The sequence below is a fragment of the Arabidopsis thaliana genome, chromosome 5, assembly GCF_000001735.4.
Source record: "Arabidopsis thaliana chromosome 5, partial sequence".
In the NCBI taxonomy this organism is placed as follows: domain Eukaryota; kingdom Viridiplantae; phylum Streptophyta; class Magnoliopsida; order Brassicales; family Brassicaceae; genus Arabidopsis; species Arabidopsis thaliana.
The window spans coordinates 24,739,017-24,764,222 of record NC_003076.8 but is presented as its reverse complement, the minus strand read 5'-3'; the positions used below and the strand labels follow the sequence as shown (position 1 = coordinate 24,764,222).

The 25,206-nt window shown below is 37.8% G+C and overlaps 7 protein-coding genes and 1 long non-coding RNA gene across 24 annotated transcripts; 2 read left to right on the top strand and 6 right to left on the bottom strand.

The window, feature by feature from the left end:
- Positions 1 to 54: 54 nt before the first annotated feature.
- On the bottom strand, positions 55 to 3,182 carry PFK4 (phosphofructokinase 4). 2 transcript variants are annotated; one of them, NM_125551.4, is made up of 13 exons: positions 2,819 to 3,182; positions 2,637 to 2,683; positions 2,511 to 2,550; positions 2,366 to 2,428; positions 1,991 to 2,287; positions 1,837 to 1,890; positions 1,689 to 1,757; positions 1,472 to 1,601; positions 1,357 to 1,397; positions 1,046 to 1,270; positions 907 to 955; positions 666 to 820; positions 55 to 563 (listed from the first exon to the last, which is right to left on the bottom strand). In NM_125551.4, exons 1-13 carry the CDS (start codon positions 3,071 to 3,073, stop codon positions 396 to 398), a joined length of 1,593 nt encoding a protein of 530 aa, NP_200966.2. In that variant the 5' UTR covers positions 3,074 to 3,182; the 3' UTR covers positions 55 to 395. The 2 variants fall into 2 exon arrangements, with proteins under 2 accessions (NP_200966.2, NP_001032120.1); NM_001037043.1 differs by having other exon boundaries at positions 209 to 560; positions 2,819 to 3,132.
- A 251-nt stretch (positions 3,183 to 3,433) lies between these two features.
- Positions 3,434 to 6,034, bottom strand: AT5G61570 (Protein kinase superfamily protein). 2 transcript variants are annotated; one of them, NM_125550.4, is made up of 2 exons: positions 5,197 to 6,034; positions 3,434 to 4,587 (listed from the first exon to the last, which is right to left on the bottom strand). In NM_125550.4, exons 1-2 carry the CDS (start codon positions 5,714 to 5,716, stop codon positions 4,022 to 4,024), a joined length of 1,086 nt encoding a protein of 361 aa, NP_200965.2. In that variant the 5' UTR covers positions 5,717 to 6,034; the 3' UTR covers positions 3,434 to 4,021. The 2 variants fall into 2 exon arrangements, with proteins under 2 accessions (NP_200965.2, NP_001078779.1); NM_001085310.2 differs by having other exon boundaries at positions 3,564 to 4,578; positions 5,197 to 5,862.
- A 1,420-nt stretch (positions 6,035 to 7,454) lies between these two features.
- Positions 7,455 to 11,440, bottom strand: AT5G61560 (U-box domain-containing protein kinase family protein). 5 transcript variants are annotated; one of them, NM_125549.3, is made up of 11 exons: positions 11,137 to 11,440; positions 10,851 to 10,905; positions 10,612 to 10,771; positions 10,405 to 10,526; positions 10,208 to 10,329; positions 9,963 to 10,138; positions 9,575 to 9,894; positions 9,391 to 9,492; positions 8,870 to 9,307; positions 7,995 to 8,783; positions 7,455 to 7,902 (listed from the first exon to the last, which is right to left on the bottom strand). In NM_125549.3, the coding sequence occupies exons 3-11, from the start codon at positions 10,745 to 10,747 to the stop codon at positions 7,717 to 7,719; spliced, it is 2,391 nt and encodes a 796-aa protein (NP_200964.2). In that variant the 5' UTR covers positions 10,748 to 10,771; positions 10,851 to 10,905; positions 11,137 to 11,440; the 3' UTR covers positions 7,455 to 7,716. The 5 variants fall into 5 exon arrangements, with proteins under 5 accessions (NP_200964.2, NP_001330717.1, NP_001330718.1 ...); NM_001203660.1 differs by having other exon boundaries at positions 7,511 to 7,902; positions 9,575 to 9,888; positions 11,137 to 11,373; NM_001345482.1 differs by having other exon boundaries at positions 10,612 to 10,905.
- Positions 11,441 to 12,351: 911 nt separating this feature from the next.
- On the bottom strand, positions 12,352 to 16,200 carry AT5G61550 (U-box domain-containing protein kinase family protein). 4 transcript variants are annotated; one of them, NM_001203659.1, is made up of 10 exons: positions 16,064 to 16,121; positions 15,694 to 15,906; positions 15,469 to 15,590; positions 15,074 to 15,374; positions 14,557 to 14,996; positions 14,332 to 14,433; positions 13,816 to 14,244; positions 12,943 to 13,698; positions 12,669 to 12,847; positions 12,352 to 12,466 (listed from the first exon to the last, which is right to left on the bottom strand). In NM_001203659.1, exons 2-10 carry the CDS (start codon positions 15,896 to 15,898, stop codon positions 12,418 to 12,420), a joined length of 2,583 nt encoding a protein of 860 aa, NP_001190588.1. In that variant the 5' UTR covers positions 15,899 to 15,906; positions 16,064 to 16,121; the 3' UTR covers positions 12,352 to 12,417. The 4 variants fall into 4 exon arrangements, with proteins under 4 accessions (NP_001190588.1, NP_200963.1, NP_001332143.1 ...); NM_125548.4 differs by lacking the exon at positions 12,352 to 12,466 and having other exon boundaries at positions 12,468 to 12,847; positions 16,064 to 16,200; NM_001345480.1 differs by lacking the exon at positions 12,352 to 12,466 and having other exon boundaries at positions 12,487 to 12,847; positions 15,694 to 15,935; positions 16,064 to 16,174.
- On the top strand, positions 16,156 to 16,367 carry AT5G09015. The gene has a single exon (NR_143152.1). It is a non-coding gene; the product is annotated as an other RNA (long non-coding RNA).
- A 313-nt stretch (positions 16,368 to 16,680) lies between these two features.
- AT5G61540 (N-terminal nucleophile aminohydrolases (Ntn hydrolases) superfamily protein) lies at positions 16,681 to 19,370 on the bottom strand. 3 transcript variants are annotated; one of them, NM_125547.4, is made up of 8 exons: positions 19,167 to 19,370; positions 18,592 to 18,763; positions 18,441 to 18,505; positions 17,947 to 18,342; positions 17,812 to 17,870; positions 17,510 to 17,614; positions 17,076 to 17,300; positions 16,681 to 16,960 (listed from the first exon to the last, which is right to left on the bottom strand). In NM_125547.4, the coding sequence occupies exons 1-7, from the start codon at positions 19,227 to 19,229 to the stop codon at positions 17,081 to 17,083; spliced, it is 1,080 nt and encodes a 359-aa protein (NP_200962.2). In that variant the 5' UTR covers positions 19,230 to 19,370; the 3' UTR covers positions 16,681 to 16,960; positions 17,076 to 17,080. The 3 variants fall into 3 exon arrangements, with proteins under 3 accessions (NP_200962.2, NP_974974.1, NP_001032119.1); NM_203245.2 differs by having other exon boundaries at positions 17,947 to 18,505; NM_001037042.1 differs by having other exon boundaries at positions 16,724 to 16,960; positions 17,947 to 18,505; positions 18,598 to 18,763; positions 19,167 to 19,244.
- Positions 19,371 to 19,399: 29 nt separating this feature from the next.
- On the bottom strand, positions 19,400 to 22,247 carry AT5G61530 (small G protein family protein / RhoGAP family protein). 5 transcript variants are annotated; one of them, NM_125546.3, is made up of 10 exons: positions 21,974 to 22,247; positions 21,533 to 21,631; positions 21,185 to 21,447; positions 21,012 to 21,074; positions 20,908 to 20,926; positions 20,632 to 20,730; positions 20,462 to 20,539; positions 20,145 to 20,389; positions 19,873 to 20,029; positions 19,400 to 19,782 (listed from the first exon to the last, which is right to left on the bottom strand). In NM_125546.3, the coding sequence occupies exons 2-10, from the start codon at positions 21,591 to 21,593 to the stop codon at positions 19,637 to 19,639; spliced, it is 1,131 nt and encodes a 376-aa protein (NP_568935.1). In that variant the 5' UTR covers positions 21,594 to 21,631; positions 21,974 to 22,247; the 3' UTR covers positions 19,400 to 19,636. The 5 variants fall into 5 exon arrangements, with proteins under 5 accessions (NP_568935.1, NP_001332246.1, NP_974973.1 ...); NM_203244.2 differs by having other exon boundaries at positions 19,439 to 19,782; positions 20,172 to 20,389; positions 21,974 to 22,175; NM_001345479.1 differs by having other exon boundaries at positions 19,439 to 19,782; positions 20,172 to 20,389; positions 21,798 to 21,974.
- A 574-nt stretch (positions 22,248 to 22,821) lies between these two features.
- AT5G61520 (Major facilitator superfamily protein) lies at positions 22,822 to 25,197 on the top strand. 2 transcript variants are annotated; one of them, NM_125545.4, is made up of 3 exons: positions 22,822 to 23,183; positions 23,382 to 23,719; positions 23,795 to 25,197. In NM_125545.4, exons 1-3 carry the CDS (start codon positions 23,048 to 23,050, stop codon positions 24,863 to 24,865), a joined length of 1,545 nt encoding a protein of 514 aa, NP_200960.2. In that variant the 5' UTR covers positions 22,822 to 23,047; the 3' UTR covers positions 24,866 to 25,197. The 2 variants fall into 2 exon arrangements, with proteins under 2 accessions (NP_200960.2, NP_001119473.1); NM_001126001.2 differs by having other exon boundaries at positions 22,919 to 23,719; positions 23,795 to 25,006.
- The last annotated feature ends 9 nt before the right edge of the window (positions 25,198 to 25,206 follow it).

Here is a 25,206-nt window from a genome sequence, read left to right as displayed (position 1 = left end):
GTGAATCAGTGAATTGAGTAGAAAGATGAACAAGTTGCAAGAGGGACCAAGTTTAAAGAATATAGCAGCCAGAGTTTTGTCTCATGGTTGGGTACAAGTCAGCATTCATTTTTTAAATATGACAAAGAATTGGATGGACCACACGCAACAGCTCAAGAGGGGAGAGATGCACAAGTTGCAATATGGAAAAGTAAACAGAGGAAGATATGTATTAACATCTCAACCTCATCGTTGAGATGGATGTTGATTATTATTATTAGGAATAACTAAAACCAAAGAATTCTTATAAGTTATAACAATGAAATTACTTCATGGTTTTTTGATAAAGATATCTCCTATGCATATATATCTAGTATACATTTGGAACAGTTGATGAATATCAACTGACCTGTTTCTTAGATAGAAGAGATCTTCATGTTATCGATCTTTTCTTGAGTTTCCATGTCGATCACATTCTGCAATGCTCCTTCACCAGTCAAGAAACTCGGTTGATTTGTCGATGCAAGGAGTCTAGCCCACATCCTATCAGTTAACTTCACCGTATTTGTCACTTCCGTCACCTGCTGCAGAAGTAAAAAATCATGGGATTAACTTTAACCACAAAGGTTTAGGACTCAATGATTTTAGTCTAAGAATGATTAGAGAAGTAAAAGAGAAAAGCTTACAGAAATTGGGATGTAAGCATGTCTACTGTTAACTGGTCCTACAGTGAAACCTGAGTACCCAGCCATTGCTCCATGAACTGCACTTTGGGCAAGAAGAGTGCAATAGACATTGTCTGATGCGTTACTCGGTATTGCTCTTATCATATACGTTGGGTCTGTTCAACAAGTACATGTCAATGAAATGCACAGAAGAGTGTTAACTGTTGTTAACAAGATAGAGACAGTGAGTCTGAAGATATACCTATGTACTTCATATTTATCATCATTTTCCGAACATTTGTAAAGTGATCCTGCAACATAGTGGTCACAAGATTCATCTTGAATGTTTGAGGGAAAACATATAGAAACCATTTTCTTAACTTTCGAGTTTCGACCAATACCTTTATCTGTTGAGTCAACCATAGACCAACATCAAGCAAGAGTCTATTTCCTGAGGCGTCTTTAGTTTCAGATGCACGCATGCTTTGAGCAACATAATCCTGTCCAGCTCCTTCAGCTATCACAATAACCATGTGCCTATTCTCTTTGAGTCGTTCTTCAATAAACTCAAAGAGCCCACCCTTTCCTTCAAGAAAAAATGGAGACTCTGGAATCAAGCAACAATCCTGTCACATTTCAAAGCTCCCATTGTTATACACCACAAATAAAGAAAGTTTATAGTGACAATTTAACAATCAAACTAATCTATTACCACATCACGATTCGCTAAAGTTGCAATCATGGCAATAAAACCTGCAGAATTTGTACCACAAGTTAACTTCGTATTCACAAAAGAAAGTAATCAACATATGTCACAGAATATTTACCACTGTATCTGCCCATGAGTTTAACGATACCAACTCCATTTTCCACGCTCTCGACCTCTACATGTGCAGCATTAATAGCTCGTTGTGCTTCCTCAACCGCCGTATCAAAGCCAAATGATTTGTCAATCACCTAGAACAATGGATGAAGAAGATGTATAAGAAACTCCACATGAGAGAAAAGTAGACCTTAAGTTGAAAATTATCAATGGGTATTTACAGCAATATCATTATCAATTGTCTTAGGAATGCCAGAAACCGCCACTTGAAGACCACGCCTCTCAACTTCCTTCACAAAATATGAAGCAAGTATCAGTAGAATTACTAATGCTACATTCAGCATTCAGTAATATGTGATATGAAATAACCTCGTATATCTTCTCTGCACCCTTTTGCGTCCCACCACCTCCAATAATATATACCTGACATACACATTGACAAAATATTAGGATGGCTCAGCTTCAATACAAACTAAACTACATAAAAATTATGGACAAAATGGAAATCAGTTATGTTAGCTACCTGATTTATTCCTCTATCTTGAATATTATCAACAATCTTCGCTGTATCATGTCCTCCTCTTGAGGTTTGAAGAAAAGTGCCACCGCGTTTATGAATATCGTTAACTACTTTAGGTGTCAGGTTCATAGTGTTTTTGGAGTAAAAGCCTCTATATCCTCCCTGAATGCCGAGAATGTTATTAACACCATACATATTGTTCAATCCACATACAATTTCCCGTATAACAGTATTGATTCCAGGGCACAAGCCCCCACAAGTCACTATGCAAGCTTTTACTTCATCTGATCTGAAGTACACCTGTATAACCAAAAACTTAACAGGTTTCAGTTGCGAAAAATCTCACAAAAGTTTAACACTTTAAAGAAGAAATCATACTCTTTCTCGAGGCCCTGCTCGCCTAAAGTGTACTCCTCGCTTACTTCCCTTCTGGACTACAATCTAAAAATGAGGGAGCTTTGAGAGCAAGTAAACACCCGCAAATCGAAAAAAAAAAGCTTAGAAAAAAACACATCAAGCTTACATTTTGCGCAACCACATCTTCGGAACTGACAAAAGTTCGCCTACAGAAACCATATGAACAATACATTACAACCCTCAAAGGTATTTATGAGTTTAGTGACTTTGCCATGTAGAAATTTGAACTTACTTAACAATGGCATATGCTTGGCTTTCTTTCAATGGATTTGGATATGACTGTGATGTCAGAAACAAAATCATCAATTAGGGAAGTAACATCAACCCAACAGAAAAGTTAATACTTTTAGATGGAAAAACTCATAACTTGACAAAGATATTAACACATGACAGAAACAGCGAAGAATCGAATACCGGTAAATCAGGGAGAAATTTGGTCAAGTGAGGAACGTCTTCTAGGACAAACCCATCGTCTTCCTCTGGTTTGAATCCATCAGAGCACTGAGCTCTGATGAGTCGTTTCTGGTGCAAGATTCGAGGCAGCACTGAAACTTTCTTCAATTTCAAAGCAGGAAGAGGGAAATCTCTACGAGGAAGGACGTTTGAAGAAGGGTTAAACAAGGAAATATTGGGTTTTGTTGACCCCAGAAACGAAATCGAAGCTTCCATGAGTATGGAGTACAAATCCGAATCTGTGGGATTGAAAGATTTTTAGAATCTCTCTGTGGAATTCAATTCATAGGAGAGAGAGAGATCACCAAAACGAAGAAGACTAGGCTTGTTCAATCCGGATTAAACCGATCAATTCCGGTTCAAATCAAACTTAACGGAAAAAAGAATAAACCGATTTGAAAAAGAAGGAGTATAACACCATGACGTTCGTAATAAGAATTATAACACTCCGTGCCGTTTAAATCTGGTACTTTTTTCAGTGTGTTTTAGTTCGGTAGTTGTTGTTGAATATTTTCCCGGGAAAATCCACAAGTTTTGCTCTGGGGATCAATACCATCCCCAGAAGGATAATATATACAAAACACTGAATGTATTGATGGAGAAAAGTGCAGCGTAAAAAGTGTAGAATCTGTGGTTATAACAAACACCACAAGATTAGTTCATGATACTTTGCTTAAAACTGCAAAGTTCTCCTTCAAGAACAAGAACCATATATATATAGAGAAAGAAAGAGAGAGAGAGCCTCTTGGAGATTTCAGGTATACAACTCAAGAATCATATCTGCACAGACCGAGCAAGGCTATAAAGATACAACTGCAAAGACAATTTACATTCAAAAAGATGATGTTCTATGATTACTAGAGGCCTTACAAAGTTCTTCGAGTCTCTTGTTGGCTCTTTTCTCAGTTATTCTCCAATAACTCTGTTCTAAAAGTCCTTCCTAAGCAAAACCTTGATCCATCTTCAGTTACTTCTGTAGATAATCAGACTAACTACTTCTCTGTGAACTTCCACAAGCTAGAACTTGTTATATGTATTGTATCATCCTATGAAGACTCTCTTATCCGCCCTACGCATTGAATCAATCTTGCAAAAAGGTTTCTGATTGTTTGAATCTTTCTCTTCCTATGTCTCTTCCACAAATTAGTCAAGTTTGCTAATGCATCATTTCCTGATCTCTTCAAGCTTCCTCAATACTTGCTTGAAGCTCGGCCTAAGAGTAGGCGATGGAGAGCAACAAGACATTGCAAGCTGAAAGTACTCGAGGACACACTCTTCGGTCACACCATTTCCATCCTTCAGACATCTCCTAATAATCTCAGGACGGTACAAATCCGACAACCTATTACGATCAAGTACAGATCCCGTTGGATTCTTGTTTGTCGGCTCTTTACCAGAGACTAACTCAAGCATGATCACACCGAAACTATATACATCACTCTCCTTGCTTACTTCCTTCATCTTGATCAACTCAGGCGCTTTGTAACCCTCTGCAGCTGAAGCTTCTAGAACCTCTTGCCCAGCTGCAAGGTTCAAAAGCAAATGCAAGCCGAAATCAGAGACTCTAGGCCTAAAACTCTTGTCTAGTAGAACATTTTTCGACTTCAGATTTCCGTGAACAATCGGTTTCTGCATTCCTGTATGGAGATGATCAAGAGCTTTTGCTATTCCAATGGTGATACTCAAAATGTTGCTCCATTTGTGTGCGTCAACATCTCCACCTGCCAAAACTATGCTCTGTTTTTAAGACAACCTATTGAATATTGATTAGAAAAATTAATGCTGATGTTGATGCTCTACAGATTTTAAAGGAACGAGATCTATAAAGATTTTGTCTTATATAATGAGCAAACTAAGTGGGAAGTGACAAAAAAAAGTAGTTACCGACAAAAGTTAGATCAATAATGGTGATCCTAGAACAAAATAAACAAACTTACTTTTTTGTTTGTCAGAGATAAAAAAAAACAATTCCATGTTACGATTTATGAAAATGTAAAAGATAAGACGATTTCTTATGGATCGACTACAGTTACCAATATGATTCCATCTGACGAAGAAATCTTCGATATAGATATTTCAAAAACAGAGACATCTTATATAGGTAACGATAAGTGCGTTAAAAACTTTTTACCATTTACCCGGGAAAACGAGAACTCAAGACTCTGTTTGTTTCCCAGAAAACAAGAATCTAGGAGATTCCACGAATCAAGACAGCTAAAAAGAGAACTCAAGACATCTCTTTTGGTCCGAAAATTAAAAAAGTTTGTTCCTTTTAATCTTTTTCAGCTTCCTCGCATTTTCTCGAGAGAAAAAAAACAGAGTAGAAAACAGAGACTTACATTTGATGAACGCAGAAAGATTCCCGGAACTACCGAAGAAGGGATGAATCATAAGCTTCTCTCCTCTGTTGCCAACGTAAAACCCTAACAGAGGAACGAGATTATCATGTCGAACAAACCCAAGTGACTCAATGACGCCATTAAACTCCTTAGAATCTGAATTCACAGCACATAAAGGTCGAAGGAACCTAAGAACTCTAACTTTCCCACTTCTTTGTAACGTCGCTTTGTATAATGTACCGTAGCTTGATTTTCCGATGACTTCTCCTGGAGCATCGAGTATATCGCAGATCGTTAGATCTTCTCCACCGTTGAAGATGATAAGCTCCTCCTCTGTTTCGGATCCGTTATCGGAAAATTCTTGTTTCTCGTAAGGAGATTCGACGTCGTATTGAACTTCATTGGTCTCTGTTGTTGTTCTTCTACAGAAGATGAAGATTATGATGATGGCGATCATGATCAAGAATGTTGTTGGTAGAGATACTGCAAGTATCAGTTTTACCAAATGGGATTTTCTCATCTCATGGAATAGTGTTGGATTTTTTGGTTTTTCTTTTGTAGACAAGGAAATTGGATTTTGAGTATTAAGCAAGAGATTTAAAGTTGGAATCTTTAGGTGTGAGAATACAAAATGGAATAAGAAAAAGTGTATGAATAATTGAAACTTTATTTGTTTACAGTAGAGATACAGAGAGATGTGTAGATGGTATGTGATGGAGATGAAGTAAATGATATAGAGAGATCTGAAACATGTTTTAATTAGTTGTATCAATGTGGACTTATGAGTTGTTTTTGTTCGCTATTATTGAAAACTTGTGTGTTTTTATTCCCCTGCCAAGTTCTCAACCAATTGTATAAGTTTATGACCTACTGGTATAAACCAAATTGTATAGGTCAATTTATTGGAACGACTATTTTAACTTTGTCATATTAGAATTAGATTTTGGCATTGTACTGTGAAAACGTATTAAAATTTTGTTTCTGTTTTTGGTACGAAATCACCTCCCAAAAAAAAATGTTAGGAATGCTAATCAATCTTATAAAGGATGTATTTTTCTTGTGAAAACTACCTAACTACTCTTTACTAGACATTGCCTTTTAACTTTTTATGGAACCTTCTTTCTAGTTTAAGGAAATGAGAAATTAACACTTAGACTTAATGGAACCTTCTTAATAGTTTCCACATCATTTAAGAGCCAATAACAGAACTATTACGTCCAAAGTATACAAAAATTAGCCACAACAAAAGAAAGGTTAGTGTAGAGTTTCAATTAGAGAAAATCTTGATTATAATGACAAAATTATACTCCGACGTCGAATGGTCCTTTGATAGCCCCACCAATCACCATACGTATCAAATAAGGTGGTGGGGGGACCTTCATGTCACTCCCCTTTCAACAACCACAACTCAATTGCAACTTTTGTTTACTAAATTTTTTTAGAGATTTTTTACTTTGTTGTTTTATTTTTCTATTTGTATTGCATAATTTCCATTCTGATATTTAATCACTTCATATTAGGATAAAGTTCTTTTTCCCTATGTGTGCATGTGTGCAAACTAAACGACATATAGAATATAAATTATTGCAATGATTCTCTTACATAGTTACATATACTGTTTGTTGTTATAATGTAATTCTTATTACTTCTATGTTTTGAACATCGTTTGGTTTAGACATAATTCATAATTGACGTATAGTTCGAACTTATTAACGTATATTTGTTTACCTTTGTTAAAGTTTCTTCGTTTGTAACTAATACTATATGAAAAAAGGATAAAGGAAAAAGAAAACTCTATCATTCCAGGTAGATAAGTGCATGATAGAATGTGTGAACAATGCTCAAATGTTATTTTTGTAAATTCAGTATTCGTTTGGCTAGCCCATTTATTATTCTATAACCATATTTATGTCTTTCATAGCTATATCATATAGAACCCACACAATTTAATGGCCTAGGTGTCAGATCTCATCTCATGTATACTAAGTTACTAACCTAGTTAACAATTGCATATATTCAACAAAATCCAACATGACAAAACATACCATTTTAATATTTTAGACTTTTTTCACTAAGAAACCGATAGATGTTAGAGAAACAAACAAAAATACAAAATAGTAAATGATATGGGTATCTTCGTAGTATAAACGATAGGCCAACTTTTACGATACTATCTCATGTTTGATAATAAAATCATACACAACTAAAAGATTTTTAAAAAACGAAGAGTTTTCATATTCATATTGGATTGGATTCATATATGTTTTTCGTTAGTATTGATATGTATACTTTTATAAGAAAATACGACACAACAAAAATCAACACTATTATATTCTTCTTGCAAATATGCAGTCAAAACCTATAATACAATCAAACAAATAAGGTAAAAAAAATTTACACACAAAAGCTCGAATATTTCATCAACGTTTGTGCGCAAGAATGGTATGACAAAACAAAAACCACAACGATTCATGTTAATTGACGAATTTAGCCGTATAAATTTAAGAACCTTTAATTAATTTATTTAATTAGTTGTGATCTCCACTCCTTGATTGCAGAAAGAAGAGAATGATTAGGAAGAAGAGAATCACTAGGAAAGGGCAAATCCGTCATTGGAGATTTATGATTCTTCTGAAGCCATTCCTTAATCGCTCTCTTCTCATACGTATATCCATCCGAAGCAACACATGGATTCTCCATCACATCCTAATTTCATCAATGACCCCATAAACCAAATCAAAACACATAACGTATCAAAAATCTGACATAAAATGTAAGATTTTCGTATCATTCATTACCTTTGTTATTGGACAGTAGAAATGGGTCGGAGCGTTATGGTGATGATCAATTAGGTTATCAGCAAACATGTTCCTTGCGATAGACGCAACTTCCTTTAACCGTTCAAGAACCGGCAAAATCTCTTTCCCTAAATCAGGACGATCACGCTTTCTCATCTCTGCACATCTAAGCCCTATCATAACCATCTCTTTAGCTTCCTTAACCGGCCAATCTCCAGCAGTTTTATCCAAGATCTCTGTAAATTTCCCGGTTTGATCTCTCAACGCTTTCTCTATCGAATGAGCCAAACCCATCGCGGATCTAGCTGTGACTAGCTGAAGAAGTATGATTCCAAACGCGTAGATATCAGATTCGGGAGTTACCACTCCGGTTCTTTGGTATTCAGGATCTATGTAGAAGAATGTTCCAACTGGACCGGTTTCGTTGAAAACCGTTGAGGCATGAGAAGGATCAAGATTAACCATTTTGGAAAGGCCTACGTCTCCGATTTTGCTCACATTGTTCCGGTCTAGGAGGATATTGGCTGGTTTAAGATCGCGGTGAACGATTGGTCTTGGTTCGTTTGTGTGGAGAAAGTAGAGTGCTGAAGCGATCTCCCAAGCGATTCGGAACCGCTCGAACCACCGTAATGGCGGCGGTTGCGGTGTGTCAACGTTTGGTCGGCGTTTCATGAGTCTTTCCTCAAGGCTTCCGTTGTGCATATACTCGTAAACTAAGCTTCCGCGTTCAGGACACGCGCCTAGGAGGAGAAGCAAGTGTGGATGACGAATCTTGCTAAGAATCTCAAGCTGAACAAGTATCAAAGAGAACGCCATCGTTTTAGGAGAACAGTAATTTTGCTTGGAGGTTTAAGAAGTGAAGAATGTTTATTTACCTCTTGGTGAAACTGTTTGGTTAAACTACTTTTGTCTGAATGAAGAACCTTGACAGCTACTGTCGTGTGATGCAAGTTACACCTATATACGCTTCCGTAACCACCGACTCCGATCTTAAGTTCATCCGAGAAAGATGACGTCGCCTCGACGATCTCTTCCCACTCAAATTTCATGTATTGTTGGCGTTGAAGCGGTCCACCTTCAAGTGCATCCTCTAACCTCTGCTTCTCTTTTCTAACCTCTTCCGCTCTTGCTTCCGCCTCAAGTCTCTCTTCGGTTTCTCTCTCAATGCATTCTCTCACGAGCTCAGCTTCGTTTTCCGCATCCTCTTGTCTCTCCCTCTCCATTTCCACCACTTCATCCGCTTCTTCTTCTCTTATCGTTAAGTTCTTGAGCCTTGTAGCTTCCTCTGATCGCCGCTGGTTCAGATCTTGCATCTAATAAAAAGAAAACAGAGGATACAAATCATTCCCAATATCTAAATAAAGCAACTTTCTAAATTATTGTAACAAAAATAAACCTTTTTAGAAGCATCGATGACTTCGCTTTGAGCAACTGCATACATTCCTTTAATGTGACGGAGTTCAATCTTCAGCTTCTCTAACTCAAAGTCTTTATGTATCTGCTTGTTATGAATCCCACATTAGTAAAACAGAATGTGTAACTTCACTCATTATCAACTGGTTTTGAGAAGGAAAATAAACCTGGCTACTAGATGAAGTAGGGTCACTGTAGGTACTTGAGCTTGAAGCCTCTTCCATCTGAGAGCTTCTCCAGCTACTGATATCACTTCCTCCATACCCGATTCCGGAGCTGCTTGTTCGATAAAAGCCCTTCTGGTTCAGTAACTTTGATTCATCCACGTCTAGAGACCCAGCTCTGTTATGATGATGATGATGCGGTTCATTGTTCTGTTTTCCAATGTTTGTTCCAACCTTCTGGTTCACGGTTGTTAGGGCTTGGATTCGTTGGAAGAGTAAAGGTGTTGATGAGAATTGATGACTCGATGTCGAACTTACTGTTCCTAAAATGTGTAACAAATCAAACTGGTGGAACCGGTTTTACTTTGTGTACTGCAGAGTAAGTTTTTACCTGAATGGCTATCTGAAGAGAACCGGCTTTCGCTTCTATCGTCTGCAATGCTCGTTTCGGTGTCCATATCGGATTTACGAACATTGAGAAGCTTTCCTTTAGAGATAACATGAACTGAGCAAAATCTTGGTGTAGCATCTGCAATTCTTGAAGACAAGTTGCTTCTCTTCAACTTCCTACAAAAGGAAAAAGATTAAACAATCTGATGGAAATCTAAAGCTAAGAGATTGTGTTTTAAATGTTACCATGAGAAGATGATTGAAGAGGAAGCTCCAATGACTAGCTCACTAATTCCATGATCTTGAACTGCTTTAGAGATTGCATCAGCTATATCGTCTGATTCAAGCACCATTATATCCAATTGAACCTATTCACATTTCACAAGATTTTAGATTCATACTAAAATAACAGATCAAATCTGTGAGAGAAGTTACGAATATACCTCTCTATGAACAAACATGTCTCTGCTTGGAAGAAGCATCTCTCTGGTTTTTCTATCAACATCTTTTTTGTAAACACTTGTGGTCAAATCTTTTCTTGTAGTTGAAACCGAATTCGAATCTCCTGTTTTTAACTCAACAATATCAGATCTAAATTTGACTTAAAGTCTGTTACTTTTGTAGAAGTTTAGAGAATATAAGGAACTTACTTGGTTGGACATGTAAGAGCTTGAAGACGACATGTTCTTGAGAAGCAAATTCTTGAAGTGCCCATCGAACAACGCCTTTGGTTTTGCTATTGTTCCCTTTGATAGCCACCGCTACGATTAAAGCTCCGTCTCCCATCTCTGGATTTCCAACGGCTAAGATCTGATTATCATCATCATTCTTCTTTATCATCATCAGGGTTTTGTTGAAACTATAGAGAGATTTTTGAAGATATATATACCTGATGATTTTGACTACAAAGGTTCAAGCTTTTGTTTCCTTAATCTCTAGTCGTGCTTAAAGAGACAAAACAGAGAGAAGAAGAGAGAGAGAGTCATGAATTGGTCTGGTTTTTAAGTTTAATTAAATGTAAGTTACAGAGACATTTTCTGGGCAAAACAAAACAAAACAAGTTGAAACCTTAATGGATAATATTATAATTTAGATAACAAAATACTCAAAAGATAAAAGATCTTGTTAGCCAATTGAACGGCTATGATCAATCATCAGAGTTGAAGATAGAGTACCTATTGATATTTGACTTGCAAGCTTTTTCCAAAACTCGTGGGGGACGATGATTCAACAGCTTCTTGACAAATGGAGAGAGAGAGAGAAGAAGAAGACGAATCAAATTTGAGTCCAGTGAATTGGTCTCCTGATTATATTAATGGAGTTATGCGGAAATTTATGCGCATACCAGTTGAATTCTTTAATGGTTATAACCAAAGATTCAAAGAAGTAATGATAAAAAAGAAAACGATGAGAGAAATGAAAATGTCAAAAAAGTCTAGAAGAGTTCGTGTGAATATGTGATGTCTTTTCCGGTAGTTTCCTTAGTTTTGATGACGTTGAAAGTCAGAACAACTGGGCTTTTGTCGGACTACCAACTTGTTCTTTATTCAATTTTGTTGACTTTTCAATTTTTGGGCTGTTTCCCTTCCCTTATGAATGAATATAGGTTTCATTTTCTGCCAAAATACAATTTTGTTTTTGATTTTCTTGTTCAGCTATATTATCGTGTTTTTCTTTTGCGAATTTTTTTGTTTTTTCTTCTAAACTTTTGACTAATAAATTTCAAGTTATGTGAATAGGTAAAGTAAACAAAAGTTTAGTCAACTCTAAAGATTCTTTTCGATTTACAGGAGAGGATTTCTCTTTTCGATAAGTGGAAGAAACTATCGATATGAAAGCTTCTATTTTAGACCTCTCTACATCGGCACCTCCCGGTCACTTTCAGCTTGGATCTCTCCGCAACAACAATACTCGAAGCTCTATAGACAACTAGACAAGACAAATTAAACCTTGACCTTGTGGTACTTTAAGCATCAAGCTTTTGTAACTCAACAAGTACGGATGGATATGTTCACTGTTTTAACATTGACATACTTCATTGTTCATACTTGTATTAACTTATGTAAATTTCTTTAAAGTTATGAAATACTAGTATTATGAAACAGAGAAATATTATTAATTTATTGGATCACACAGGTGTACTTTTTAGCATTTATTATGTGCATTAAATGGGTTGAGAGTAGAGGTCATTTAATGTTTGGACAAAATAACAGGTGATAGTTATCTCTGAGATGCGGATGTTATTGAGAAGAAAACACACAAATTATGCCTTTGATAAGTACAGTATTAACTTTATCATTGATTTGTATGTGGAACTTATTGGCCTTAACTTGTGGACGTGTTTGAGACATGACAAATTGACAATAGGTAAGGATTTTATCTAATGGATGGTCCAAAATCTACATTCATTCTAGAGATTAATAATTATATTTGGACTATATAGAATGACAAATCAATTACTGGATTGGATGATAAGCCAAGAATTTTTCTTTGGGGAAGTTCAAACTAAAGTTACATTTTTACCAATAGAAACAAAATAAACTTATATCGAAAGACATTTCTCTCTATATATATTGTTGTAATTGTGCATGTCATCAGACAAATGAGGAATCCTCGGAACAGAGAAAAACACACAAAAAAAAAACATATTAGAGTAAACACATTGATAGAACCGATTGTAATTTTTCTGGAATCTGTTTCTCTCTACCGTTTATTAGATTTCCACTCCATGATTGCTGAGTAAAGAGTGTAATTAGCAATAAGGTTCTTGTTAGGCAATGGAAGATTCGTCACCGGTGATGTATCTTTCTGTCTCAGCCATTCCTCTATAGCTTCCCGATCGTACGTGTACCCATCCGCAGCCACGCACGGCTCGTTCATTACTCCCTGTTGCCAACACCAAATATAATTAGGTTAAAATCAATGAGGAAACAAGGTTTCTTGTGTAACAAGTAATCATGGTTTTAGGGCTTATTTTGAACCTTCAAAAGTGGGCAAATGAAATGAGATGGAGGACCAGACGGAGTTCTCGAAAGCAAGTTTTGAGCTTTGTCGGCGACTTTCCTGAGCCGTTCCAAAGCCGGGATGATTTGATCTTTAAGATCCGGTCTGTCTCTGCGTCTCATTTCTGTACAACACAGTCCCAAAGCGGCTAACTCACGAGTATCACTGATGGGCCAAGACCCAGCTTTCTTATCCAAGATTGCCATAAATTCAGCATCGTCTCCGATAGCTTCTTCCACCATATGAGTAATCGCTATGGCGGGTTTCGCGGTTATTAGCTGCAGAATCACAACTCCGAGGGAGTACACATCCGATTTAGGTGAGATAATCCCGGTTCGCTGATACTCAGGGTCAATGTAACAGAGCGTGCCCACGGGACTGGTTTGCTTGAAGATAGTTCTAGATGAAACATCGTCTTGGTTAACCATTGTTGAGAGACCAACATCGCCGAGTTTGCTGACGAAGTTGTGGTCAAGCAAGATGTTTCCTGGTTTGAGGTCACGGTGAATGATTGGTCTAGGCTTGGATTTGTGGAGGAATACAAGCGCTGAAGCGACTTCTAAAGCGATCCTGAAACGCTCAAACCAAGGGATCGGTGGTGTGTCGTTGACTAGCATCAACCGGTCATCTAAGCTTCCGTTGTCCATGTACTCGTAGACAAGGCAGCCGCGTTCGGGACACGCCCCTAGTAGGAGGACTAAGTGAGGATGTCGAATTTTGCTTAAGATCTCAAGCTGTTAAAACAGAGATAAAATAAAACCATTTGAACTCTAATTGCGAAATTAACTTGAAGTAACTGAAAACTCTCAGAATGGCAAATTTTTTGCTGGGTTTGGTAGGGATATTCTAACCTCTTGATCAAACTGTTTCGAGAGCTGAGTTTCTCCAGCGTGAAGGACCTTGACAGCACCGGTCGTGTGATGTAGATTACATTTGTAGACTGATCCATAGGCTCCGATTCCAATCTTGAGATTTTCTGCGAAGTCAGAAGTTGCGGCTGCGATTTCCTCCCAGGTATAATGTTGGTATTGGACCCCGGGAGAGACGAGAGAAGCCTGGAGCTTATCTTTCTCTCTAGCATCGCGCTCTGCTTTGAACTCAGCTTCTCTTCTATGTAAAGCCTCTTTCATCATGAGTTCTTTAACCTTCTCTGCTTCCTTCATCGCCTCTTCGTACCTTTGCTTCTCCTTTGAAGCTGTATCTTTTGCTACTTCTTCTTTTTCCTTCAGTTCCACAAGCTTCTCGGATTCCTCGAACCGCCTCTGGTTTAGCTCAGTCAGCTGCAACAAAAAACAAAAGCAAGAACAAACAAATGTTAACAAAAATAAAAACGCCACGGTCTATGTGGTTCAAGACCTTTATTAAACCTTTTTTGAAGCACCAACAGTCTCGGTTTGAGCCATGGCATACATCTCCTGAACATGCTTCAGCTCCGCTCTCAGTTTCTCTATCTCAAAGTTCAGATTCACCTACACAATTAGATCCAATTTCAGCTTCGAACCAAAGCATATGGATAAGACAGAGAAATGAACAAAGCCGTTCTGTTTTCTCTGCATAAGACAGCATCAATGACAAATAATCAAGAATGATACCTGATTATCGGTAATAGAATGGACACTGAGGAGTCCATCAGACATGTGAGAGGCAGTATGAGAAACCCAAGAATAGTTCTCAGGAACCACGGCACCCCAGTCCATATTGACTAGATCGTGGTTGTTACTCGAAGAAGAGCTCCTCATCTCTCTCCTATCCTCGTGATCTCTCCATTTAGACGTCCAGCTCATCGAGTTGTAAGCCTCTGTACCCATTGGGAACGAAGCGCTAAAGCTCTCATCCTTATTCTTCTTTCCTTCAATACCGCTATGGACAATCTCCATCCCTCTCCCCGTAGATACTTCCTCTTGGTCCGTCCCGCTCGAACTCGTATCCATCTGAGCCACTGCGTTGCTTCCCATCGAATGTTTCAGAGCAGGAGAAAAAGGAGAGACTCGGGATTGTGCTTCCGAAACAGCGGAGAGAAAGTCTTGGTACTCTGTTTTTCAAGTTTTGCAAGTCAGAAAACCGACATGTAAAAGACTCAAATTCAGTTTACTTGATGTTAAATTTTACCAGGAGGGAGTCTAGGACTATCAGTGGAGCCACTTGTGGAACTGCTTCTCTCGAATCTTATGCTTCCGCTAGCGTCTGACTCAGAAGGACGCACGGAAGCTAGTTTCCCCTTCGAGATCACATAGACAGTGCAGAATCTCGGAACAGCTGTTGCGATCAAAGAAGACATATCGATCTTTCTTGAAAAGAATCCGCGGAGAGACATTCCTATTACCAGTTTTGTGACTCCAGTTCCAGCAATCTCTTCCGCTATCGCGGCTGCAGGCTCAAGTGAATCCAGCAACAAAACCTCTACTTGCACCTTTGTTTTGGTTCAATATGGTACATTTTCAGAATTTGGGAAAACAGAACAAAAAAAACAAAGAGAGATTAAGATTTAGTTCTAGAGATAGAACCTTTCTCCTTTCAAACATTTTCTTGTAAGGACGAAGCATCTCGTTTGCGCTCCAATCCAGTTCTTGTTTGTAAGCTGATACTACATCCTCTCTAAGCTCTGATACCGCTACCGCAATCCCCACTGAAATCGAACCGTACCCAAAATAAAACTCGATCTTTGTACCCAAAACCTAGATCTTTTGCATAAATTATAAGATTATGAATCTTTTTAAGTCACAACTTACTTGGGGTAGGGATGTAAGAGACAGGAGGACGAACATAGAGCAATTTGAAATCAGTGAAACCTTCAGGTATAAACTTCTCAAGAGCCCAAAAAACGACGTATTTGCTCTTCTTCTTCCCGTTGATGGCTACCGCTACAGAAGGAGATGGTGGAGGAGGTAGTGATAGGTGTTCGCTTAACGCTCTTACTACTTTTTTCTCTTCCATTGTTTAATCTGAAACTTAAAAACAGAGTTTCAAACTCCTGCAAGAAGATGGAAATGTAAAATTTGCAGAAATAAGAGTCTGAGATGGAGTTTTTGAGGGCTAATTGAGAAGAATTTAGATGTAAATATAACAGACTAATGGAGCTTCAGACATAACAGAGCTTACCCTGTAGTTCTGTTGAAGCAGAGAACAAAGAAGAACCCTAAGTTTGGTTTGGTTTGGTGATCTTAGGACATTTTCTTGAGATGAAATTATTGACGGAGAGAGAAGGATTAGGACACAAGCAAGCACGTTGTTGCCGCCACAACCTCATTATATACATAGTCAGCTCACTAAATCATTTTATTTTTTTCTTTTCTTTGATAAAATTTTAATACTTTTTCTTCATACATTGAAACAATAATACAGACTTTCTCTGTTTTATTTCTTTAGGATCTACGTAGGTATATCCCTCAGGTTGCAGTTTTCGCTTTAAAAAACGAAGTCAAACAAATAAATATTCAATAAAGGCTTGAGAATTGTTTTCGCTTTGATTCACTGTTAGCATATGATTACATATTTAGGATGAAGCTTGAAATTATGTCTAAACTTAGGATTTAGTTGGCTGCATGACTTGCTCCTCGTTTTTGTCACGTCTTCTCTTTTATACAATTTTCTTACTAAACTTTATAATAATAGAAACAAAAGTTATATAACTTTGTATATTATATTTTTCCTATCATTCTTTAATAATTAAATAGCTAGATATAGAGTCGTCGAGGATATACCAAGGAATTCTCCTAATTTTATGTGCTCGTGTTTTCACAAAAAAACTGTTATATTCTCAATCACTAAAATTACAGAAAGTCAACTATGTTCATGTTTACAGAAAAAAAAAAAAATCATCTAGTCTCTTTGTCTGATCAATTCAGACAAATCCGAAAATCCTTTTTTTTTATAAAAGCAAAACAATATTTTAGAATACTCCAAACGAGCTTGCCATTCCGTATTTCCAGACATGAACTTCTTGCCGTTTCATTGTTGTTACTACAATCACTTTTAGACACCTTCAATCCTATGATCCTATAACCAAATTTCAAGAGATTTAACTTGATAAGATAAGTACATAAGTAGTCTATATTTGATGCCAACAAAATAAATTACTAATTCTATAGGACTAATAGTAGATATAATTTACCTGTTTCATGGAAGAACTGTAAAGACTTGAACATCGTTCATGTCAGGGTTTTGGACTGAGTACTGAAACGTCCAGCCATAGCAAGCTCCTGCGTGAGATCCGTTCTTGTCAACAGCCACAACTGCTCCCACGAAATCTGGAAACTTCCTTGCGATTCTCGAGATTGCATCTTTAGCAGCTTCTTCTGGTTTCATTCCTTGTCTCATGCTCTCCACAACTTGGTAACTAAAACCCCAACCAAGAAGAAGAAGTTTGCTTTAACACATGATAAAACATAATAACCCTTTCACTTTTACATGCTCAATATTCAATTTTAGCGCCGCAAAAATAAGGCAAGATTCATTGGTGACCACTGAGAAAGACCTGTCTAGGTCGGTAGAATGCATTGAGATAGAAACAAAACACAAAATTGTTCAAGGAGATTGGGTAATTACCAAGGGAGGAAGCGCATCATGGTGTCACCATCTCCAGTTGCACCACATCCACCTACTTCATCATCAGCGTAGGCTGATGAACCGACGATAGGCCCATCACCAACCCTGTTTTTAACAATCAAGGTTTGAAAGTTTTTTAAATCTTTACATGAAATATGGATTAAGTAATCTATATTGATAACACATGGAAATCCATTTTGAGCATATTCCTTGCACATTTTGAACAATCAGGATTCAGGAGGCATGTGAGATAGATAGGTTCGGTTTAGGTCAGAGATAATGCTCGGTTTTAATGGCATTACCTTCCAGGAATTTTATATGTGGCTCCATTGGTCGATGTCCCAACAGCTATATGCCCCATCTATTGAAAGAGCACACTCAGTTTCTCTCGTCCTTGCAACAAAAATGTATAGAGAATATAACTAAACCCATCTTACTCTGTCAATGACAGCCATCGATATCGTATCGTGATTGTGAGGACCAACAAGAGGAGGTTTATACTCAATCGCCCCCATCTCGCAAGATTCAGTGCTTTTGTCTACAAAAACATTCATAGCACTATTGTTTGGCTTGTAAGGTCCACAGTCATTTGCGGGGACTACATTCTTCCTGAAATTGGGTTGACACTGATTCTCTTTCCAGTCCGACCACTTCTTTACAGATTCAGGGGAGCTTAGGTTCATGGGTCCGGGGAGACCCATGGAGATTGCAAATGCTGATGCTCCTTCTCCGGCAAGCAACGTGTGTTGAGAGTATTTCATCACTAGATGTGCAGCTCTTATACCGTCTTTAACATACCGCATTGCAGCAACAGCTCCAACCTCCATAGTCACCTAAGAATGTCCTTAGAATAACCCAAATGAAGAGTCATTCTTCAAGATCTTAATGCAAATGGGGCTTTATAAAACGGAGGGTACTGATGATTTGTTACCCCATCCATGACTAAAGCATCAATCATGGTCTCACCATTCTCATCCGGACTTCCTCCAGGCCCAACTATCAATACCAACAAAGAAAACTCTCACTTTCAGAAGTAGTAACATTAAAGAAGTAAATTCAAATTATCGGACCAAAAAGCCGACCTGTACCGTCACAACGAAGTTCTTCACAAGCAGAACAACCTTCAACAACAGCTTCCACTGCAGAGCTCCCATTATCAACTGCTCTCCAAGCAGCTCTAACAGCTTCAAGGAAAGGCCAAGTACTCACCACTACCGGAAACTTGTCAGATTTCACCAATTCCGCATCAGCTACCTGAAACCAACCCACATTCATAAAAAAAACAGTTTGTGCTATGAGAATTGTCAAGTCCCTAAGCAGGTTTAAATACGAATTTAGATGATTTGGCATTTGAGCATAGAAATACATAAATCAGTACCCAAAAGTTAGTTCATTAAAGTATATCCAACTCCAACCAACATCTAAGGATTCAATCTCTACAAGCAATATATATCCAAAATATGAAAAGCACTCAAATTTGGCAAAATCTGGTGTCCCAATCTCGAAAATCAGAGAGAGATCTCGACCAAGAAGTAGAAACCCAAAACGCTTTTAATCTGGTGTCACTTAAAATGATTAAAGATCCGATTTTTATTTCCCAGTTCCATTCGACTTGAGACTTTCAGAGAAAAAAGATAGAACTATTTCGAGCGCTTACCGTAAGCAGAGACAGAAACAGAAGAAGAGTAGAAACAAAAATCAAAACATCGCTTCTCGCCATGGCTGTGAGCTCGAAGAAGCTACAAAAATGGAAATTTGTATGTCTGTGCTCTGCTCTGCTTTGCTCTGTTTGACTCTAAGGTCAATTGGTCTGCTCATGAGTCAATACGGTTCGGTTAAATCGGTTTGGTTTCATTTCGATTTCGATAACCCGATTGGATAAGAGTTTTAACGAATTGCGGTCACATCCGGTTGTTGCTTTATATGATTGGGAAACAATCCGAATTCTTGATTTTCTTATAAGAAAAACTTATCTTTTAATCATCAGAGTTCTAAAGTCTAAAAATTGTTACAGAAGAACCAAATATGAAACAACATCTTATTTACTGAAACCACTAGTCAATCATCATCCAGATCAAAATGCATATGTTCTTGTAACCAGATCAATATTGGTTAACTGTGGTGGTTTCACCTCCATACAGTCTCGGCTGCATCAGTGAAAATCGCATTGTGGTGTTCAATTAGGCACTGGACAACCTCGACCGCTCCAAAATCAACTCGTGCGATATCATCTAGAGGGATTGATGAGGATGCATCTGGACCTTCTCCTTCATCTGTTTATAACCATTAACCATGAAAGAGAAGAATGATCGTAATGAAACTGTGCTTCAAAGAGTATAGGAGCCAAGTGTTTTTGTGTTTACCTGAGAGCAAGTCCCATGGAGTAGCAGTTTCAAAGTCGTTACTTTTCTTAGGACTCCTTGACGGGCGTCTCCAGTATTCCCGATAAGATTCAGGCCTGTTGTCTTCTCGCCACATGATCACTGGAGCCATTTCCATAGCTAGGCTATGCGAATCCATCTGCAAAATGCAAACAAATGATTCCCAATATTCAGATAACTTATATGATTCCTGAAAAAAGGATCATCTTAAGTATCTAGAATCAGAGATTAGTGTTATAACAACTTATTCCCACTTTGTTAAGAAGTGATTTCTGGCTCACACGAAGCAATAGCGCTGTTATGAACTCCAATGTATTATAATTCACATTGGAAAGCTTCTGGAGTGACTGTCTCATTCTGTGTATGCTCGACCGTGCATCTTTGATTTCATTATAAAGCTCAAAAGTAGTTAGTGGTGTCGGAAGGCTAGCAAGATAGTATTTCAAGAGTGCAGCGACATCAACTGGATTCACACCCTCAGGTATTGACGCCCTAGGATCTGCCAAACAAGTGATTCAATTAAATGACAATTTCTCCATGAGCCATAAGAGTCGAAAAGAAATCTTGCTACCTTGATTGTAAGCAGAAACCAATTGTTGAATCAACTTTCTATCTCCTTCGGCCTTGAACAAGTTCGGTGAATTAAGTCCTGGGTAAGAGGAAAATATCACATTGATAACTCGATATGAGAAGGTGTGAGCAATAAAAGTGTTATTGCTCCATTGGTCCAAACATTATTACCTGTTAATATGAGATAATCTGCGCATTTAACTAGTATCAGAGGAATAGGCCTGCTTGACTCCTGCCGCTGGACAGTGATCTCAATCGCAACACCAAACACTGAGTGCCAAAAACATTTGTCATACAGAGAAAGTCACAGCATTTCAGACACGCAATCACTAATAGTTATCTCAAGAACGGTAATATAATTAAGTATCCCCACATCAAAGAATCCATTGAATTTTCGATTAACAAACGTTTAAACTGTAATCTCTCCATATATTGCGATCAACTTACCATCTGAGCTGGCAACTCCCTGCAGAATTACAAAGAATAGATATTAGAGACCAAACTCAAATCAACGGCATACAATCAGATTTCAGACTCTAATAGTCAAATACCTTTTGCCACCTTTCGATATCCGTCAAAATGGTCTTGCTCTTTTGTGCAGTCTTTTTGGCCGCCTAAAGAGAAAACATGGATACAAAGAATTTAGCTGTCAGAAGTTAGAAGAATGAAACGAGATACATACATTCTTGTCGAGTAACTTCGAGAAGCTATGTGTCTAGAATACCTCTTCCACTTTGATCTTTCCAACAGAAACCTTTTCCTTTGTCTCAGTTATACCCTTCCTGACAAAAGTCCCGGTTGTGGCAGCAGCTGTTATGAGGTGTTCTTGCACGGCATGTCTAGTTGCAGGCTGCTGAAGAATTGCCCACCGGCTTTTAAACAACGACCCAACTCTTTCTGCAACATCTGCAACATTCACTTTCGCATCCTTAGCAACTTCCCCGACAAAACTACCAGCAGTCTGCCCTGCTTCCCTAAGCTTCGTTCCTAATTCAGTAACTCCATAGTAAGCTTTCCACCATAAACACTCACAGAGAGAAACGAAATGAGGTTAGCATAGAAATTATCAAACCTGATGAAGAAAAGAATCCACTAGTCCTCTCCTGCCATTGCTGTGAGATGAGAGAAGGCATTATCCAATACCAACCACTTTAAACAAGTCACTAGAAACCTGTTTGCATCAAGAAACAAATGGGAAGATATATACTTATTCTTAGCAAATTATGATACAACCTCACAAGCGGTATTATCCGTTGTAATCAACTTCATCACATGAAATCATCTTCAATCTAATCATATACAATTGATACAGAAGAAACACAAAAGAAAACCAAAACCTTGACTTCATCGTCAACCATGGAATGAATTTCTTGACAAAGAATAAAAACCAAGTCTTTAACTGCCAAAAGGAGATAACTTTTAAGGAACACAAACCCTAATCCTATATTCTCTAATCAATCATATACGAGAATCAAAAAGAACAAATAGAACAAAAGCAATCCGATCATCAAACCTTTAGAACAATCCCCAGAAAAATTGAGATAGCTGATGATCGAATCGAACTAAACCCAATTCCTCGATACGATCAAAGACGACGAAGACGAGAGTCAGCGATATGATGAAAAAGAAATTGATCGCTCCAGGAGATGAAAAGGTTCCACTTTTTTAATTTCCCCCTGGAGCAGAGAAAAAAAGATATTATTGCTGTTTAGGTAAAAAAAAAGTCGGCTTTGAATTTTGAATAGGAAAGTCTTCTTCCCTTTGCAAATCACAGATATTCTCTCCGTCACGGACTGTGACGGTAATAAATATTCTGTTGGTGCCACGTGTAATAAGTTTTTCTCTTCACAAAAATGGTCCTTCATCTTCTTTTAGTATCTCATTTGTGACCTAAGCTTCTAATTTCACAGCTTATCATCCCCTTAATGTTTTAAGTTTTTTGACCATAGAGTAAAATTATTTTACTATAAAATTAAAAGCAAAAAATAAAATTTACTATAAAATTATAATTATAAAAAGTGAATGTAAAAATGATTCCATAAATTTACATGATTGATAGTAATTATTCTGCCAACTTAATTCCACATGTATATCAGTATTTATATATAGAAAATGATGGTTTTTCTACATAGTCAAATTCCAAAACAAAATATCAGTATTATGGAATTAAACAATCAAAGTTTGCAACTTGGTATGTCCAATATCATCGAAAGAGCTTTATCATTCAGTCGTTGAAAAAAGTATAGCCATCTTTTTCTTCTATCGATTTTCAAAAAAAAAAAAAAAAAAAAAAAAAAAAAAAAAAAAAAAAAAAAAAGAGGAAGATAATGAAGGTAGGCAGTGAAAAGTCTTTCTTCACATGTCTTTTATTGTCCACTTTCGATATCTCATCAGCCAGAACCGAAACAAACAAAAACTATAAGTCCCACACTCAAGTCAATTAAAGCACTCCAATGGTCCAACAAGTTTCGTCGTCTACCTTGAAACTCAACCTTTGGATGATTGATATACAAAAATACAGGATCTAAAAACACCTACCGAACTTGAATAGTAGGTGTGTTGTGTTTGAGTGTCTCTCTAGGTAAACATGGTAGCAGAAGAAGCAAGAAAAGAAGCCATGGCTAAATCAGTATCTGGCGGGAAGATTACTTATTTTGTGGTGGCTTCATGTGTCATGGCCGCCATGGGCGGTGTCATCTTCGGCTACGACATCGGGGTTTCAGGTTCACATATATATTCTTGCTAATTAGGATATATATGTTCTTTCTTTTTTTTGTTTGTGTTTGTGTTTGCGTTTGCAAAAAGAATAAATCATATTTTTGAAGTAGAAAACATTTTAGTTTTTCATAATATTTAAATGAAATGTTGTGGTTCTCTAAACCTAAACATAAATGCAAACATGTAACTATATAAATATGTAGGTGGAGTGATGTCAATGGGGCCATTTCTAAAAAGATTTTTCCCAAAAGTGTATAAGCTCCAAGAAGAAGATAGAAGAAGAAGAGGCAATAGCAATAACCACTACTGCCTTTTCAATAGCCAACTTCTTACATCCTTCACATCTTCTCTATACGTTTCCGGTCTCATCGCTACTCTGTTAGCTTCGTCCGTGACTCGTTCATGGGGTCGCAAGCCCTCTATATTTCTTGGCGGTGTGTCCTTTCTCGCCGGCGCTGCTCTTGGTGGCTCTGCTCAAAACGTTGCTATGCTCATTATTGCGCGTCTCTTGCTCGGCGTAGGAGTTGGATTCGCTAACCAGGTAACAAAAGACAAGTTGATTAATGATGTTTCAATTTTCTCTGTATGTTGACTGGTTTGTTGTTTTATATTTTAGTCGGTTCCTCTGTATCTCTCCGAGATGGCGCCGGCAAAATACAGAGGAGCAATCAGCAATGGTTTCCAGCTCTGTATCGGAATTGGATTTCTATCTGCAAATGTAATAAACTACGAAACCCAAAATATCAAACATGGTTGGAGAATCTCTTTAGCCACAGCTGCAATACCTGCTTCAATCCTCACTTTAGGATCACTGTTTCTCCCGGAAACGCCGAATAGTATCATCCAGACCACCGGAGATGTTCACAAGACCGAGCTTATGCTTCGCCGTGTCCGTGGAACTAACGACGTTCAAGATGAGCTTACTGATCTCGTTGAAGCGAGTTCTGGTTCTGATACAGATTCAAACGCGTTTTTGAAACTGCTTCAAAGAAAATATAGGCCTGAGTTAGTGATGGCTTTGGTGATACCTTTCTTTCAGCAAGTTACTGGAATCAATGTTGTTGCTTTCTACGCACCGGTTTTGTATAGAACCGTTGGGTTTGGAGAGAGTGGTTCGTTGATGTCGACCCTCGTGACTGGAATCGTGGGAACCTCGTCGACGTTGTTGTCGATGCTTGTCGTTGACAGAATCGGTAGAAAGACTCTGTTTTTGATTGGAGGGTTACAGATGCTCGTGTCGCAAGTTACCATTGGTGTGATCGTTATGGTGGCTGATGTTCACGACGGTGTGATCAAGGAAGGGTATGGTTACGCGGTTGTGGTTTTGGTGTGTGTCTACGTGGCCGGGTTTGGTTGGTCTTGGGGTCCATTAGGATGGCTTGTACCGAGTGAGATTTTTCCGTTGGAGATAAGATCGGTGGCGCAGAGTGTAACTGTGGCAGTGAGTTTTGTGTTTACTTTTGCGGTGGCTCAAAGTGCACCACCGATGTTGTGTAAGTTTCGAGCTGGGATTTTCTTCTTTTATGGAGGGTGGTTGGTGGTAATGACGGTAGCGGTGCAGCTGTTTTTGCCGGAGACTAAGAATGTTCCAATCGAGAAGGTGGTTGGACTTTGGGAGAAGCATTGGTTTTGGAGGAGAATGACGAGCAAGCGTGATATCCAAGAAACCACCATTCTTAGCCATTGAAAACAATAAAAAAACCAGCACCTCATGATTTGAGATGAGACGCATCTTTTGTTGCCAAAAAAATTATTGCATATAAGTTTTAAAATTTTCAAAGTTCAAACTAAATTAAGGATATTTTTTTACTATTCACGTAACAATAATCAAATCACATGATCCAAGATTCGATTATTGTTCAAATTATTTTGTAAATTTAGCCATAGTTTCATTTTTTCACTTATATGTTTGTGAAATAACGATTTGTGTTTGGAATTAAAATTAGGGGTGTTTTATAAATATAGTAAAACTAGGATAGTGATAATGTAATATATTGAACGTTAAAGGACAAAGATGGGAAATAGAAA

Excerpts from the sequence above, each read along its gene's own strand:
- AT5G61520 (NM_125545.4), top strand. The coding sequence starts at position 23,048 with ATGGTAGCAGAAGAAGCAAGAAAAGAAGCCATGGCTAAATCAGTATCT. Across the intron at positions 23,184-23,381 it reads CTACGACATCGGGGTTTCAG|GTGGAGTGATGTCAATGGGG; the intron begins GTTCACATATAT and ends ATAAATATGTAG. Across the intron at positions 23,720-23,794 it reads GAGTTGGATTCGCTAACCAG|TCGGTTCCTCTGTATCTCTC; the intron begins GTAACAAAAGAC and ends TTTATATTTTAG.
- AT5G61550 (NM_001203659.1), bottom strand. The coding sequence starts at position 15,898 with ATGGAAGAGAAAAAAGTAGTAAGAGCGTTAAGCGAACACCTATCACTA. Across the intron at positions 15,591-15,693 it reads CTCTTACATCCCTACCCCAA|TGGGGATTGCGGTAGCGGTA; the intron begins GTAAGTTGTGAC and ends GTTCGATTTCAG. Across the intron at positions 14,997-15,073 it reads TAGTCCTAGACTCCCTCCTG|AGTACCAAGACTTTCTCTCC; the intron begins GTAAAATTTAAC and ends CTTGAAAAACAG.
- AT5G61570 (NM_125550.4), bottom strand. The coding sequence starts at position 5,716 with ATGAGAAAATCCCATTTGGTAAAACTGATACTTGCAGTATCTCTACCA. Across the intron at positions 4,588-5,196 it reads TCTTTCTGCGTTCATCAAAT|TTTTGGCAGGTGGAGATGTT; the intron begins GTAAGTCTCTGT and ends AACAGAGCATAG.
- PFK4 (NM_125551.4), bottom strand. The coding sequence starts at position 3,073 with ATGGAAGCTTCGATTTCGTTTCTGGGGTCAACAAAACCCAATATTTCC. Across the intron at positions 1,271-1,356 it reads CTTTAGCGAATCGTGATGTG|GATTGTTGCTTGATTCCAGA; the intron begins GTAATAGATTAG and ends GAAATGTGACAG. Across the intron at positions 564-665 it reads ATGCTTACATCCCAATTTCT|CAGGTGACGGAAGTGACAAA; the intron begins GTAAGCTTTTCT and ends TTACTTCTGCAG.
- AT5G61560 (NM_001345482.1), bottom strand. The coding sequence starts at position 10,804 with ATGATGATAAAGAAGAATGATGATGATAATCAGATCTTAGCCGTTGGA. Across the intron at positions 10,139-10,207 it reads TCTTCAATCATCTTCTCATG|GAAGTTGAAGAGAAGCAACT; the intron begins GTAACATTTAAA and ends TTCCTTTTGTAG. Across the intron at positions 9,895-9,962 it reads CTCTTCAGATAGCCATTCAG|GAACAGTAAGTTCGACATCG; the intron begins GTAAAAACTTAC and ends TACACATTTTAG.
- AT5G61540 (NM_125547.4), bottom strand. The coding sequence starts at position 19,229 with ATGGCGAGAAGCGATGTTTTGATTTTTGTTTCTACTCTTCTTCTGTTT. Across the intron at positions 18,343-18,440 it reads ATGCTTTAGTCATGGATGGG|GTGACTATGGAGGTTGGAGC; the intron begins GTAACAAATCAT and ends GGACATTCTTAG. Across the intron at positions 17,871-17,946 it reads CGATGGCTGTCATTGACAGA|ATGGGGCATATAGCTGTTGG; the intron begins GTAAGATGGGTT and ends CTCTTTCAATAG.
- AT5G61530 (NM_125546.3), bottom strand. The coding sequence starts at position 21,593 with ATGCCTTCTCTCATCTCACAGCAATGGCAGGAGAGGACTAGTGGATTC. Across the intron at positions 20,540-20,631 it reads AGATTATCTCATATTAACAG|GACTTAATTCACCGAACTTG; the intron begins GTAATAATGTTT and ends CCTCTTACCCAG. Across the intron at positions 20,030-20,144 it reads AGAAATCACTTCTTAACAAA|ATGGATTCGCATAGCCTAGC; the intron begins GTGGGAATAAGT and ends TGCATTTTGCAG.